The sequence below is a fragment of the Podarcis cretensis genome (genome assembly GCF_951804945.1).
Source record: "Podarcis cretensis genome assembly, chromosome: 2".
Taxonomy (NCBI): Eukaryota; Metazoa; Chordata; class Lepidosauria; order Squamata; family Lacertidae; genus Podarcis; species Podarcis cretensis.
Window position 1 is genome coordinate 44,370,056 of NC_137171.1, and position 16,350 is coordinate 44,386,405.

Consider the following 16,350-nt stretch of genomic DNA (forward strand, 5'->3'; position numbering starts at 1 on the left):
AGAATCTTCTATTTAAGTTCTGACCCTGTTTGATCAATAATGAATTCCCTTTCAAAAAACCATTGACTCAGCTGAGGAATCTATCAATTTCATCTGGAATTTCTAGTTATATATTGCATATTTCAGATCTTGACTGGTGAAGACTGGAACGAAGTAATGTATGATGGTATCCGATCTCATGGCGGTGTCGATACAGGAATGATGTTCTCAGTCTATTTCATTGTACTGACTTTGTTTGGTAACTGTATCCTTTGTTGAGAAATATATAGTTCTTATATGTTTATGGGACGAGATTATGAACTCTGAGGCAATAACTACTGGTTATAAAAGCAGGAGGTGTTTGGGAACGAGGATTCTTTGGTGGTTCTTCCATCTTTACTGTTGAATGTGTTACATGGCTGGGGAAATACACTCTCAGTTGAACTTGTTTCCTTCTGTTTAAAATGATGGAAAAATTCCAGTCTGTCAGTACTGGGACCGAGAAATGGTAAAGTCAGTACTTTACATGCTAAAATAAAAGGTCCCCTTTATAAATCTTGAAATTACACCCATTTGGGACACTCCTTCCGAAGGGAGTTGTGGAATAAGATGAACCACTGGTGCTGAAATAGGCATTAGGTTTGGGTGACTAATTCTGTTAACTCTGCAGTCTCGCTAACCATTTTGGGGAAACCCTGCAAGAGAAACCAAGCATTTGACAACTCTTCAGGTAGTCAAGTGAAAATGAAACTAGAACTGCTTTTGGTTTTGCCTTGACTCTCAACATTCAGACACTTTGCTCAATGTATTCTTGGCTATCGCAGTGGATAATCTTGCCAACGCTCAGGAGCTCACCAAGGTGGGATTACTTCTCCACCACTGGGACAAATGGGGCTATGGGGAGACATGCTTATTGAATGTGGTGATTACAGGGCTGGGTTTCCTGTATACTGAAAACAGGATTGTGTAAGTGAATGGCTTCCCTCTGCTTCATTTTCTGATTGCTGTCAGTCCAAGGGTTGGCACAGGTGATAGTCTAAACCAGTGACTAATTGTGTTAAAACCTGGTGCTAGCTGATCCTTCTTCCTACAGATACTTTCAGTTTAACCTTACAGTCGTTTGGGAGAAGCTGCTGTCTGGATGCATCCTAACTCTTGTGTAATTATGCCTAAAATGATATTTTGCACCTCTTTCTTTCATGAACAAGACGCTGTCTCTGTCCTGTTACTGCCAGGGTAGCTAATCAGTGGCCCTCCAGATATTGTGGACTCAAATTCCAATTAGCCTCCCAGCCAGCACAGCCAATGGTTAGGCATGATGGGAGCAGTTAATTCAACAACACCTGGAGGGCCACAAGTTTGCCATCCTTCCTCTGTTGGAATCGCATTTCTGTGATGAAAGAGGCAAATCAGCCCTTTCTGTGATTGGGAAAGGAATCAAAGGACAGTTGCGAAAGCAGCTGTTACGGTTAGCTTAGTGGCACTGGCATTTCCTCATGAACATTAAGTGCCCCCCTCCCATGCTCAGACACATAGATATGGGCACTAAACCTCAGGGCAGTGGCAACTCAACTCTAATGTATGGGCTTCACAGGATGAGCAAGAGGAAGAAGAAGCTGCCAGCCAGAAACTTGCCCTCCAGAAGGCAAAGGAAGTAGCAGAAGTGAGCCCTCTGTCTGCAGCCAACATGTCAATAGCAGCGTAAGTGTTGTCTTGATTTACCTCAGCCCCACATGACCCCTGGGTTTCTGTCTCACAAATGCAAAGCAGGGCAGGCTTACATGTAGCTCTGGATCTCAGTAAAAGGTTCCCACTGGGGGGCGAGTAGGAACAGTTTGGGTCCTGTAAACTGTGAGGAACACTTGTTTATGAAAGGAGAAGTTGGCCCTCACCAGCCCTAGCCTTCTATCAGAAAGTGCTGGCTTCTTGCATGTCCAAAGAGAACACTATAAAGAGAAATGAGGCAGGAATACAAACTGTGACCCAAATTACTCTAGTTTGTGCATCTTCTAATAGGGGTTTTTGCAAGTAAAAGTAGTAGGAGTAAAGTCTGTATGAATAATGAATAGCTGCCTAAGTCCAACCTGACCTTCCAACATTTCCTAGAGAGGAATCAATATGGCATCTGTGGTGGTGATAGAATAGCTAGGGAAGAGTAAATGGCCAAAGCAAGTGCTAGGAAAGATGTTCAGCCACAGTTGCTATTCTGTTTTAACCTGCCGTTTGCTGAATCAGGAAGAAGAGCTGTAGTGTCAGCAGCTGGGCCAAGTCATGTCTGCACACATCTGGATTAATGTGCAACCTTCATTCCTGTCCATGCCAGAAGCAGCATGTAAACCAAATTCTTCCTTTGGGCTTCCATGCTGCTTCCAGCATTGCCAACAGCACGTATAAGTGGAGAGTTTTACTCTAGGATCTTTTGCAACTTCACAGTTCTTTGGATTGCATTATGCTCTGCAGGCATAGCCTGACTGCATCTGAAAGGAATGATTAATTGGCTGGATACAGATTGATTTAATAGGAACGCCAGAAAGTCAGAACCAGAGCAGGAAAATTGGCGTCCTTGAGGATGGTGCGTGAGATGGTCTTGGTTTAGGCAGGAGTGCTGAAGCTAAGGGTGCATTTCAAGAAACTGTTTCTGTTTTGTCTTCAGGAAAGAGCAGCAAAAGAACCAGAAGGGCGCTAAATCAGTGTGGGAGCAACGGACAAGTGAGATGCGGAAGCAAAACTTGTTGGCAAGCCGGGAGGCACTATACAATGAACTGGACCCTGAGGATCGCTGGAAGGTCACATTTGCCCGCCAAATGCGACCAGATATGAAAACCCACTTAGACCGGCCACTAGTGGTAGATCCTCAGGAGAATCGAAATAACAACACTAACAAGACACGTCCCAGTGAGCCACCCTTGGACCCCCACTTTGGACAACAGCAGCCTGAAGAGTTCCTGAGAAAGCCACCTCGCTACCATGAGCACCCCCGAGACCCCCACATATATGAGCGCCCTGACTCAGGGAGCATGGAGCCACGACGCCCACGGAGCAGCAGCAAGGAAATTGATTTTAACCAGGAAAGTGGATACCATGAGATTGACTATTCTAGCAAGGAGCACAATGCCATCCTTGAGCGTGGTTACCGTGGTGACTGTGACTCACAGCGAATCAAGGCCTTGGACCCCCACCGCCGGCACCGAGGCAGCAAAGAGAGCCGAAGTGGGTCACCTCGTACAGGCGATGGTGACCGGGAGCACCGGCGGCATCGGCCTCACCGCCGGGCACCAGATGAGGGAGGGGGGGAGGAGACAAGCAAAGCTGAGCGCAGGCCACGGCATCGTGAGGGGAGCAGGCCTGCACGCGGTGATGTGGATGGGGAGCAGCCTGATGGAGAAAGACGCCGACGGCACCGACATACTGCACAGTCCACCTATGAAGCTGATGGAAAGGAGCGACGGCACCGGCGCAGGAAGTAAGTAGGGATAGAAAGGAGACTCCTCAGAAGCAATGGAGCCTGGTTCCCTCATAGCACCCATTCCCTTCAGAACACCAATTTGCCTTTAAATATTACTAGGCTGTTTGACATCAGTATAGAGTTAGGAACCTCACACACAGATGCTCATGTTGCTGAAGCAAGACCAGCTCAGAACCCACAAGGTGGTAAAGAATATCTAGTGAGGAAATTATTAGTGACTAGGTCATCTGCCTCTCTGGAAAGAGAGTTTAGATTCTAACCCCTTAGTACATGTGTGGATATGGTCAAAATAAGCAAGGCTCTTTTGCTAAACCTGCCGTCCTGCTGGCCTATTGCTGTATTGAGCCAATAGCCATCAGGGAACTTGGTTGAAGCTGGACTGGAGGCAGTTAAGATGGAGTAAGATTAATAGCTGAAATGATGGACAATTTGACTAATACAGCTGCATTTTGTGCACATAGGAAGATAGTCTGGCTCTAGAGGGTTAAGGCAATGTCATGTGGGTAATGATGATGCAGCTTTAGAAGTGGAGAGTGTAGGTAATGCTTGTGCTAGAATGAAGCAATTGTCACGTGAGCAGGCAGTTTCAAACCCCACTTGCTATTGTGCTAGTTGCATTTCAGTGACCCATTGATATAAATATTTTGACCAGTGATCAAACTTTTTCTTTTTAATTATACAGAGAGAACCAAGGCTCTGGCCTTCCACCTGGACCAAACCTATCCACCACACGGCCAATCCAACAGGATATGGGGCGTTTGGAGCCCCCAGTGGCTGAGGATATTGACAACATGAAGAACAATAAGCTGGCAACCAATGAGACCTCAAACCAACATCCCATCAGCCACCCTCAGAATCCTACCAAAGGAGGCAGCCACTCAAATTCCACACCAAGCCACCTGCCCCCAAACCCACCTGTTCCCTTGGACCAACCACTCCCCAACTCTCAGAACTCTACCAGTCGCCGGACCCCCAATAATCCTGGCAATCCATCCAGCCCTGGACCCCCTAAAAACCCAGAGAACAGCCTCATTGTCACTAATCCCACCACCCAGAACAATCCACCCAAAACTGCCAAGAAAACAGAGCACACTGTGGTGGAAATCCCACCCACCTTTCCACCACCAATCAACAACGCTATCATGCAAGGTGAGCACTGAGTGCACTGTGTCTGTAGGGCTAGAGCCAGACAACATGGATATGAGGCAGAAGAATTATAGGCACATGTTTGAGATGCAAGTTGGATGGAATTTCATGAGAGGAAAGGATAGAGAAGGCTTTGTTTTGTTTGTGTGGAAGGCAGGAGGAAGTACCGTATTTTTCGCTCTATAGGACACACTTTTTCCCCTTCAAAAATGAAGAGGAAATGTGTGTGCGTCCTATGGAGCGAAGACACCATAGCCCTGCAACCCTCTCCCGGCTGGAGAGGTGACGCGCGGCTATGGCAGGAGCCTCTATAGCCGCGCGTCACCTCTCCAGCCGGGAGAGCGCGCGCGGGGCTAAAGAAGCCCCCTGCGACTCTCTCCCGGCTGGAGAGGTGACGCGCGGCTATGGCAGGAGCCTCTCCGCTGCGCCTTTCCGCCTCTCCCTGACCTGCTCTTTGGGGCTGGTGGTGGGCTTCCCCCCGCCAGACCCAAAGAGCAGATTATGCGCACCGACCCCTCTCGCTCTCCAGGCTTCCAAGGTAGCCGTCTGAACGCACCTTAAACGGCACCTTGTTTTAGAGCGGGAAAACAAGAGGGGGGAAATTCTCCCCCTCTCTGCGCAGCGCCTCCTGCCGCTTCGCTGAAGGGGTGCTGGGCAGAGAGGGGGAGAATTTTTTTTTTCTTGTTCTCCCCCCCTCTAAAACAAGGTGCGTCCTATGGTGCGAAAAATACGGTAACCATCACAGGCAATAAAAGAGACAAAATGAGTTTGTAGAACACTCACATAATGGTGTTTGTGGTTAGTTCTACCTATTTTCTTGTATTAGTGTAATGGCTGTGCCATCAGTTATGTTACTCTAGGTCATGTTTGTGTGTCTAGCCCAATGGCTATGTAAGTGGACTGATGTTCTGAGTGTGAGTTGGCTCTGTTCCTGTCACAGTTGTACTGACATGCATCTGCATGTGCCTCTTAGCTGCTGAATTTCTGTGTGTCTGTATCTGTGTTCCCTTGGATATCCTGAAGATTTGTTGTCTCTTTCATGCTGAGTGTATATAAACCTGTCAGAGGAAACTAAGACTACAGCAACTGTTACATGATAAGTATGACAAGCCACCATATTCTGAATTGCTGAGGACTTCATTGCATAGAGCTCTGTACACACTTTACACCTAGGAAAGATTTTTTTTATTTAAATCTGTTGCATCTTTATATATTAAGGGCTTTTAGTTGTAAATTATCTTAAATATTTATGGCATGGTAAATTGAGTAAATAAAAGAATAAAATATTTGGGATACTGCTGGCCTGCTACACATATTGTCCAGGTTGGTGTGTGCTATGGTTCAAGAGGCTTTATCTTTCTGACTGTGCTGGAGCATTTCCATACACAAGTTGTCATGCATCTGTCTGAGTCCTGCAAACCTTTGTGCAGACATTTTTGCATCCCACAATTGGGTGTCAATATCTACTTTGTACACTTCGTGTTTTCTGTAGGCATATGCAGTGTACCAGTAAAAAAAACAAAACCTGTTTCTATATGTAGAGTATCCAACATCCTGGTCTCCATATTTGTCCTTAACTTGCTCCCCAACTCCCCCAAAAGACTACCCAACATAAGTTTCTGCATATGCAGAACTGACTGGATCAACTTTTGCTAAAATGTTACTGGAAGGACTGAGAGAGGGAACATATCAAGACTGATCACTTTTATTTTTCTCCACCTATTCGCCAGTCAATAAGAATGCCAACCCTGAACCTCTGCCCAAGAAGGAGGAAGAAAAAAAGGAGGAGGAGGAAGAAGATGATGGAAGGGAGGGACCCAAGCCTATGCCACCATACAGCTCTATGTTCATTCTCTCAACCACTAACCCGTAAGTGTTGCTCCATTATGGACTGAAAGGTAGCTGGGAACCTGATACCATAGTTCACAAATGGTTAGAGTGTGTGAAAATTGGATACTTGGCTGGATTATGCCAAGGATTCATTCAGAGGATGAAGGAGGACTGCTTATTTACAGAAACTGAGTCTTTGGGGTTCTGATTTAGGTTGAATATGTCATTTTTTGTGAACTTGGGCAGAGAATGAGAAGGATCAGGCTGGTTGGATTCATGAGACTGATCCACAACTAGGCTCAGATATATTAAGGTTGGCTTATGCACCAGAACCTAATATATATTGGCGGCTTTGACTATTTTCTATATAAAAAAATAAATCAGAGCTGAAGACAAATGCCCTCTCAAAAGTCTCCACTCCAGCTTGTGGAGAACTTAAGTAGCAGTGAAATAGGCATCACTATTTTTCACTGAATTTATCTGGGGGAGAAACTGGTCTTTTTCCAGCAATAAAAAAATACAGTGGGAAATTTTCTTAAAAATATATATTCTGAGTAATTCTCACTCAGCTCCAAAATAAATACTTTATCTGATTCAGTAGGAGAAATGTAGCCATTTGCTCAGCACTTGTGATACCCTTCCACAGAATATGCTTTTGCCTATTGGTACTAGGTTTCGGCGGCTCTGTCATTACATTGTCAACCTGCGCTACTTTGAAATCTGCATCCTGATGGTGATTGCCATGAGCAGCATTGCTTTGGCTGCTGAAGATCCTGTGCAGCCAAGTGCTCCCCGTAACAATGTAAGTCTTTCCTGCGTTCCTTTACTTTTATCCGTGAATCTCCATTGCAGCTCCTGCTCTCCTCTGACTTTGAAGATGAATCATAGGATACCAAAATAGATATGGCCAGCTCTGGAAGGCCCACCGTTTAGATGGGGAAGACTATGTCTCTAAGTTAGCCTTGATGGGTACGACTATGGCCTGATCAAAATGTCTCTAGGCAGTGAGACATCTTGCTATAGAAACAAGTATTCTCCTCATCATTGGATGTTGTAGCCATGGTTTGCTACAAAATCGAGTTCACGAGCAGGGAATCTCAAGCTTGGGGCTGAATGTGGTCCTCCAGGCCTCTGTAGTTGGCCTTTAGGACCCTCCCTAGGCCATGCCCACTCTGTAGGCCTCCCCACTCGCTGGCTGCACTCCCTTCTCAAATGCTTTTGCCTGGCTGGTATGTGTACTTGAACTGTGGTTCCCCTTTCTTGCCTGAATGGAAGTGTGTGTGATTGCTCACCGTGGTCTAGTTTGATGGGACTGGCCAGGAGCAAAGCTGGACAGTGACCCAGTAAGGACATTTGGGAGGCTGCTGTACGGGAGTTCCATCAAAAAGTAAACCAGGGAGGTCTGGTGGAATAAAAGGAACTCCTGGTCAGTTAGCATAAGTACCTTCCACATCTCAGCTGGTCCAACCTGCAGCTCTGTCTCTCCTCCTTTAGTAATAGAAATAAAAAAATTATTATTTGTACCCTGCTCATCTGACCAGGTTGCCTACCTACTGTTGCTCCCTTAATTCCACACTTTATATGGGAGTTCTTGGTATGTGTAGAGATGTCAGATGGTCCTCAGCTATATAGCACCTCATACTAGTGTCCTTGTAAGATCCATATTGTATTAGCCTGCTGCATGTTCTGTCTACATCTGGGATTGGTGACCAACTAGGAGCTGTACTGACCGTCCGAGCCTATGATCCAATTGGTATGGTTTTCAGTAGAGCCACATAGAATTCAGTATATGATTGCATGGCTTTGTGATCACTTTACCATGCATTCCAAACTTTGATTGAATATGGATAGAGCTTGGAAGGAAGGAATGGGAACTAGAGCTCAAGATCGTATTGGAACTTAGGTGCATCTTGCTTCTTTTCTGTCTGTCCTGCCGCTGTCCCAGCTTTCTAACTGATTGAGATAATCTGATAGACAACCATACTAGGGCGACTTACCAGTGTCATGTCAGCTGTCAAATTCATAAACTTCACTGGCCCCAGTGAGTGAAATGTTGGCGATGGGCCTTTGAGAGAGAAACCTGTCAGGGGACTGCCATTGGAACAGGGGAGGGAGGCAGGAGGGCCGTTAGAATACAGAGAGCCTCCGAAACTTCTGAGGAGCAGTTCCTCTTCCAGAGGTGGGAACTGGCCCCTTCCCTCTCTTCTCCAGTGGAGAAGAGAGGGAAGGGGCCAGCCAACTGAGGAAAGGGCTCGAGGATGCTGCTGAGAGCCCCAGCGCCTCACCTCGGGGAGCTGGCCAGGAGGGACGCACGCCACTTCCGTTGCCCAGCTTGTGCAGAGGGGTGAAACGCAAGGAGGGAAGGAAGAGGCTTGGGGTGCTGAAGTTCTTATGTTGGGGGAGAAGCCGGAAGGGGCCACTCCCGTATTCTGCAAGTGACTAAGATGGACATGAACTTTGTAGATCTGCACTGTAAATAGTTTGCACAATAAAACCTGTAAAAGACAGGTTGGAGTCCTGCCTGGTTACTCACGAGCAACCACCATCAGCATCTGACAGAAACCCTTTGTCTTATGTTTTCCAAGACCTTATGGACAGCTTCATACATTAATGATTTTTCTACATGGATATTGCTCTTTGTAGGCAAAATCTTGTATATCCTCATATCAGACAAGGGTTCAGATGTCTATTTCAATGTGTGCATGCAGCCAAATAGACACATGTGAGTTGGTTGCACATGATGGTGTACAGTTTTTTCTACACTGAGGTGATTTTCATATAAGGAAATTGTCGTGCATATAGAAGCCTTATGTCTGGTATTAGCCAGTCCTTTGAGAATATTGTAAAAAATAATATTTGGGGTGGGATTGTTATTAACACTACTGATCTTATAATCTTATATGTGAAAAGCAAAAATCCCTCTTGCAGTCTCTGACTTTCTGAGAAAAGCAGCTGGGATTTAAATAGGTTAGGAGGGAGGTGTAGTGGTATAAAGGGAGAGAAAGAGATAAATCACAGCCTGGGTCTGCTACCAGCTTACAGTGCACTTTCTTTTTCAAGAGCTTCGCTGGACAGGTCCCATGAGATATCCCTACGGAAAAATGAGTGAAATAATTAGAGCAGCATCTCCACTAGGGATGGGCAGGAGGGAGGGCCTCTACTGGGCTTCTCTGTTTCATGCAGTAATAAGAAACCTTTGTGCTGGGATGAGGATAAAATCAATAGAATACATCCCAATAACCAAAGAACCCCCCCCCCAGCTTTATGATAGCTGAACATAAGAATAACCTGGCCCAGGGTGGTCATCCAGCACCAGTGTCACACATCTTAGGATGCTAAAGGAGTTCAGTTTCTGTACATTCTGGTGCAAACTGACCTGATACATACCTGCAGGCCTAATGTGTGGACTGAAACATAATTGTCCTTTAGATTTCACACTTTTCCAAATAGTGCAATGTAGCTCTTGGCTCAGTGATGCACCAAAATGCATTACAATGTGCATTTTAGAGTAAAGTACATATAAACATGTAATTTTGACATAAAATAAGTTTTACTCAAAGTAGACCCATTAAAATAAAATAAGCATGACTGTTATCTCTATTAATTTCAGGGGGTCTACTCTTGAGTAAAACTTAGTCGAATACCATACCACTCTATGTATTTAAATACAACTTCTAGTGTGGATTCAAAGATCACTGATTAATGTGGAAACAGGTCAAAAGATGTGTCAACAGATATGGATGAAAACAAACAAAAATTGATATGGACCAGGAAGAGACTGAACTATGTACATTTGGGACTATTAACTGGCAGAAGTGAAGGCCATCTTCACTACCAAAGCAAAGAGTAAAACCTGTTAAAGGAGGTATTAACATGATTTGGACATATCCTTAATGGTTGAATTTTGTTTTTATTCCCATTTCCTGTGTTTAATGAGCTGTGAAGTCTGCAACTTATTGACTACATGGCATCTTCATGCACCCTGGTGATTTCCCCCTTTTCTTTCAGACTGTCTAATGTGGATACCAAAACAATTTTGGCTTATTTTTGTTTGTGGCTCCTATTCTGAAAAGGAATTTTCCTGCACAAAATTGAAAAAAACTTTACATATAGGCAAATATTCAGTGATTTAAAAAACCCTGCTAGTTTAAGATCAGAGTTAAGATGTTGTCCTTGTCCTGTGTTGCCTTATGAAGCATATGGCCCTTAATATATTGCTAGAGGACTCATGTCAGTTTGTGGCTTATATCATAGCTAGCAGGATGGGTTAAAGAGTAGCTGAGTGGAAAATCCTCTGATGCACTAGGGGTGAGACTGGTACAGTACTGCTACCATTGACTTGGGGCATTGGGTGTGTAGACCTCTTTCCTATCACCATTATGACGGAAGATTATACCAAAAACAGTAAAGCAAGTTTTGGAAATAACCCAGCCGTTTCATAGATTTTAAAGAGGCAACAAGAAAAGGAACGGGTTGCTTAATTATTTATATTTCAGTGCATATGTAGGCCAGTGCCTCTTCCCCTCTAAAAAAGCTCTCATGGGAATTTACAGAGAATATCAAGTTAGATAAGGGAGCTTACAAATCTTAGTCCACACATATTTTCTGTTGCAAAGTGATATTCAGAGGGTGCAATCTGAAGCAAAGCAGTTGTGTTCTGAAAGAAGGAATTCAATTGCTTCATAAGGCACTACAAGACAGCATGAGGCATCTTTGCTGTTCACAGGAATTCCAAACTCCCCATATGGATTTGGGCCTGAATGACCAAGGAAAAGTCTATGTGGATGGGGAATAAGTTGTAAGCAAGCGCAATTTGTACATCACACAACATCATTCCTGATCATGAGGTTCATCTGTTAAGGCATCAGCCTTAGCTTCCAATTTCCCAGCTTTGCAGAGCTTCAGTCAACATGAGACAGCCCTAACTCTAATCTTAAACCAGCAGGTTTTATGATTTAATTTCACAGGTTTTTAAAAGAAAATATATTAAAATACTGGAGTCTGCTAAACATGAAAGTAGTTGTTTTGTAACTATTAATTTTTGGATATAATTGGCAATTCTCCATTATGCACTTTCATTCATACTCTGAACTTTACACTGCACTGCAGCCTGTCATGAAGAATGTACAATATTTAGCAAACTGAAATGCAACTCGCCGTGTTACAAAGCTTGGTCTAGAGCCTGATAATTTAAAACTGCTAACTACATGGCATCTTATTTTCAAAGTATAAAGGAAAGAAAATGAGGACTTTAGGTACCATTATGTTCAGTAGGCTATCATAGAAAAATCTGACCTGTGTCTGTCGAACCTACAAACCAATTGACAGGGACATGCTGCCCTCAGGATAGTCTATGCTCCTGCTCTTTCAGGATCTGTTAAACTCTCTCTCTCTCTCTCTCTCTCTCTCTCTCCCCCCCCCCACCCACACCCATATTTATCTTTAACTGTGCAATGTGTGCAAATGGTTATATTATATACTGAAGTTCTCACCCTGGGCCAGCAGGGGGATACTGTAGATAGTTTTCACTCAGGTCCGCATATGCAAATAAGGAATTGAAAGTGACGTTCACTGATAAGATAGTTACAGAAAGTTGTTACTGTTGCTTTGTAGTTGAGCTCTCTATAAGCAGGTTGGCTGAACCCTTCAGTTCTGTTCTGTTCTGGCCTGTGAATAAACAAGAGCTGTCTGAAGAATCACTGTGTCGTCTGATATGTTCAGCCACAACTTAACAGGATAGATGTGCCTCTTCTACGTTTAGAAAGATTTGCTGTTCTGAGTGATCTTGCACAGGCTTACAGTATACCTCATTCTTTTACTTCCCTACCTTCTGACAAACTAACTCCCTAAGGCCTCAGAAATTACCTCCATATTGCTTCACTTGTCACTTAACTGCCGCCCCTCCCCCACATGAGAACAGCGCTGGACATGCTTGACCTCTGTGGTAAACAGCTTCCATTGGCCTGAAGGGACTTTGTACCTATATATTTTTTAAAAATATATATATATATTTTACTATTGCTGGCTATTCACCAAAAAAAAATCCAATTCTCAGCAAAAACAACATTTTGGAGCCTGTATCAATAACAGCACAACATGGCTGCCATAGCTGAGCCTGCCTAATCACAAAATGACCACCAAGACACCCCTGTCCCCATTCCCCTCCAATAAATTCCTGTTCAATTGATTCCCGAGCCACTCCTTTCCTCTCCGTCAGAAAACTCATCCCCACGCTCTTTCTCTCCTATAGATAGCAACTGTGGCAGTGTAATCTCATACCCTCCAACATTTCTCCGATAAAAATAGGGACGTTCCATTCCATAATGTTGATTTTACCATTTGTACCCCACACATCTTACTGGGTTGCCCCAGCCACTCTGGGCAGCTTCCAACATATATAAAAATAATAATTAAACATTTTAAAAAAAAATTCCCTATACAGGATTGCCTTCAGATGGCTTGGGGGATTGGATAACTCCATACCCTCCAGTGAAAATAGGGATATCCTAAGGAAAAATGGGACATTCCAGGATTAAATCAGAAACCGGAACAGCTTCTGTAAATCAGGGATGTCCCTGGAAAATAGGGATACTTGGAGTGTTTGTAATCTTGTGAAACACGTGACGTTTGTTTAATCCAGTGGTCATCAAGTTCTTTGCATCTGGGGACATATTTGGAATTTTGTGAAGGTGTTGAGGGCACCAGTCACAAAATGGCTGCTGCCAGGGTGGTGGCCTAATACAAAATGGCTGCTGCCTCCTCAACAGCAGGATTGGAGCAAGCGGCCAGGACGACTGCAGAGGAGGCAAATTTTTGCTCTGCTTTTGCTGCTGCTCCCTAAAACTGGAGGAGAGATACTGAACTATCACTGGAGGACACCCCCCACACACACACACACACTGATTTACATCAACTTGCCTTGCCACAAGGTTTCTGGGCAAAGTGGGGAGATTAAACAAAAGCAAAATACAGCCTAGTTAATATGAATGATCTTTGGGCCATGGAGGGATATGTTAATGTTGAGTTGTTATTAATTTTTATCTGATGGTTAGGGGGTGGGAAAGTTGTTTTGTTTATTGTTAGCGTTTATTGTTTTTGTTTTTCCAATATGTTGTATGGGATCAGTGTAATTGTGGCACTTCTGTAGACCTCATCAGGTAAATCGTGTATGTCAAATTCCAAATCATTAGCCCACCAGTTGCTATTTTTATAAGCTATAAAATGTTTATGCATGTAATCACAGAACCTTGTTTTTGCTACTCTAACTGTATGCCCCTATAAATCAGCCCTTTTATAATAGCAACATCAGAAGCCAAAGGACAGCCGTAACTCCCATGGAGATAGGATGTTACACATGCAGATGCTTTTTATGTTTCCGTTAGCATATTCCACAGATAACAATGGTTACAATGGGAACTCCATAAGATGGTAGTAGAGTAAAACACAATTCGAAATTCTGACCCTCATTACAGATCAGTAAGGCTGTAGTATCTCATAAAAGAGGGAGAAGTGACCAGAATGCAGTATGGATTACTTTATTGATTCTAGATAATATAAGAGTCTTTAATCTGTCATTTGTTGCTTTGAACTTTATCTCCTGCATGCTGCTGACTAGATTGTGTTTAGAGACAAAATGGAAGCCAAGGTCTGCCTTGGTCACGAGTTTGGTTAGGATTTATGACTTCAGAGATGTGGTGAGACCTAAACTATATTTTTAATTCCTTTATGTCATTTCTCCCTGTAGGTTCTCCGTTACTTTGACTATGTCTTCACAGGTGTCTTCACCTTTGAAATGGTTGTTAAGGTTAGTAATTGGGGAACTGGGCTTGAGCCTGAGATCTCATGACGTTTTGGTAGTGTTTGGAACAGAGAACTTGAAGCTGCAGGGCAGAAGTAGAGCTGGGCTGAATGTTTGTGAATCAGTATTTGGGGGGCATGAGAAACAAATGTCCCTTGGGGGAATTGCTCAAAAGAGCCTTTTCACACACCCTTTCCCATTTAGTAGTCCAACAGGCACACATATCTGTCATAGCTTGCCCAGGTCGAGTGAAAATTTCAGAAATAAGATACTCTCTTTCTTTCTTTCTTTCTTTCTTTCTTTCTTTCTTTCTTTCTTTCTTATAATGAATATACTGCTTAATATTTCAAAAATCTCTAAGCAGTTACGATTAACTACTCTGCCAAAATACAATATGGATTTGAATACTTCCAAACCATTCTTCCCCTCAGAAAAAAACAACAACAGTTGTACATGGACACAATTATGAACAAGTAAGGGTATGTGTGCCTCAAACCAGAGCTTTCAGAAACTAAACTCGGCCACTCTGCCTCCTGTACAACCAGCACTCTAATTCTTCAGCAACCCTAGCAAATTAAGAGTTAAACTACATGCTATGCTTATTGTGCGGTGTGCAGCTACATCTCTTTGTCTTAAATTAATTATAGCCCATGGGGTGGATTGTCAATGTGATCGCACCATGCACGGAGAGGAAATCTATCCCTTTCCTCCATACCTATAACTCCCTCTCCGCAAAAATGTCCCCACTACAGTTATAAAGCATAGTATAAAAGCATCGTAGCAGAGGAGGGGGGCAGTTTTCAGGAGAAGGTTGTGGCTAGGAAGGGAAAGGATAAACCTTCCCTTCCTGCATGCTGCAACCACAATAACAGTTGCCCCCATGACCAGAATTGTAAGAAAAACAAGAGACAGCCTAGAGCAGACCTCTGCTGGGGCTTGACTGAACACTTAAGACAGATGCACACAAGTTTAGATTCACTGGTGAGGAAATGTACAGGCATGGTGACATTGACAGATATCTGGGGCCTAATTCATATACAGTGGTACCTCGGGTTACAAACACCTCAGGTTACAAACACTTCGTGTTGCAAACTCTGCTAACCCGGAAGTAGTACCTCGGGTTAAGAACTTTGCCCCAGGATGAGAACAGAAATCGCACGGCGGCAGCGGGAGGCCCCATTAGCTAAAGTGGTACCTCAGGTTAAGAATGGTTTCAGGTTAAGAACGGACCTCCGAAACTAATTAAGTTTGTAACCCGAGTTCCCACTGTATAATATGTTAGCCACTTGAAAGCAGAGCCAAACTGAAACATTTTCACCCAGGAAGCCATTTGTGTGAAGTATCCTCCTAGACAGTTACAAAAATTTCAAATGTGCTAGCATATTTCTTGAGGGCACTGAACTGCGCCTAAGAAAGCAAGGCATTATTCCCCAAATGTGGTTATTATAGTGAAGAATATTGTGTTTTCATGCTGCAGCTTTACAAGCTAAAGTGTGCCGTAGTTCACACTGCTGGCTTCTCTTGAGGCTACCGCGGATTGATTGTGTGACAGGCTTTTTTCACTTCACTTGGGAACTAAGATCTGCTCAGTTGAGTGCTAAGACAGAGCAAGATCTGGACTAAAAGCTGGTTTGTGCAAATAGGTAGCATGAGATACTATTAACTATTCCTAGAATGAGGTATTCCTAGAATCCACCCAGACCAGAACACCTTCATTAATTAAATTTCCCCTCCCCTCTGTATTCTCATTTTTTATTTCTATTTCTATTTGTTACACTCATCATTCTTACTGCATTTTGTATGTGCTTATGTCAACCATTCTGTATGAAAAATGACAAAATAATTACAAAAAGCATTTAATGTATCAGAACAATTAGTAAATTTATAAAGAATCAAAAATAAGTTTTTTTTTTATCCTGACCAGGCATAATGGTTAAACCCCCTCTTTTAGAACTGTCCTAATATTATTATTATTAGAAGAAGAGTTTGGATTTGATATCCCGCCTTTCACTCCCTTTAAGGAGTCTCAAAGCGGCTAACATTCTCCTTTCCCTTCCTCCCCCACAACAAACACTCTGTGAGGTGAGTGGGGCTGAGAGACTTCACAGAAGTGTGACTAGCCCAAGGTCAC

The 16,350-nt window shown here is 43.6% G+C and overlaps 1 protein-coding gene and 1 long non-coding RNA gene across 3 annotated transcripts in view; one reads left to right on the forward strand and one right to left on the reverse strand.

Moving 5' to 3' along the window:
- Positions 1-16,350, forward strand: part of CACNA1A (calcium voltage-gated channel subunit alpha1 A) — a 253,604-nt gene that overhangs the window by 147,012 nt on the left and 90,242 nt on the right. Inside the window, exons 18-25 of the mRNA XM_079966539.1 lie at positions 127-244; positions 771-838; positions 1,574-1,680; positions 2,633-3,442; positions 4,128-4,594; positions 6,322-6,460; positions 7,094-7,223; positions 14,166-14,225. Coding sequence (XP_079822665.1) covers positions 127-244; positions 771-838; positions 1,574-1,680; positions 2,633-3,442; positions 4,128-4,594; positions 6,322-6,460; positions 7,094-7,223; positions 14,166-14,225 — 1,899 coding nt within the window. The remainder of the gene's footprint in view (positions 1-126; positions 245-770; positions 839-1,573; positions 1,681-2,632; positions 3,443-4,127; positions 4,595-6,321; positions 6,461-7,093; positions 7,224-14,165; positions 14,226-16,350) is intronic.
- On the reverse strand, positions 10,509-12,365 carry LOC307210564. 2 transcript variants are annotated; one of them, XR_013836067.1, is made up of 3 exons: positions 12,249-12,365; positions 11,914-12,083; positions 10,509-11,177 (listed from the first exon to the last, which is right to left on the reverse strand). It is a non-coding gene; the product is annotated as an uncharacterized lncRNA (long non-coding RNA). The 2 variants fall into 2 exon arrangements; XR_013836068.1 differs by having other exon boundaries at positions 11,914-12,088.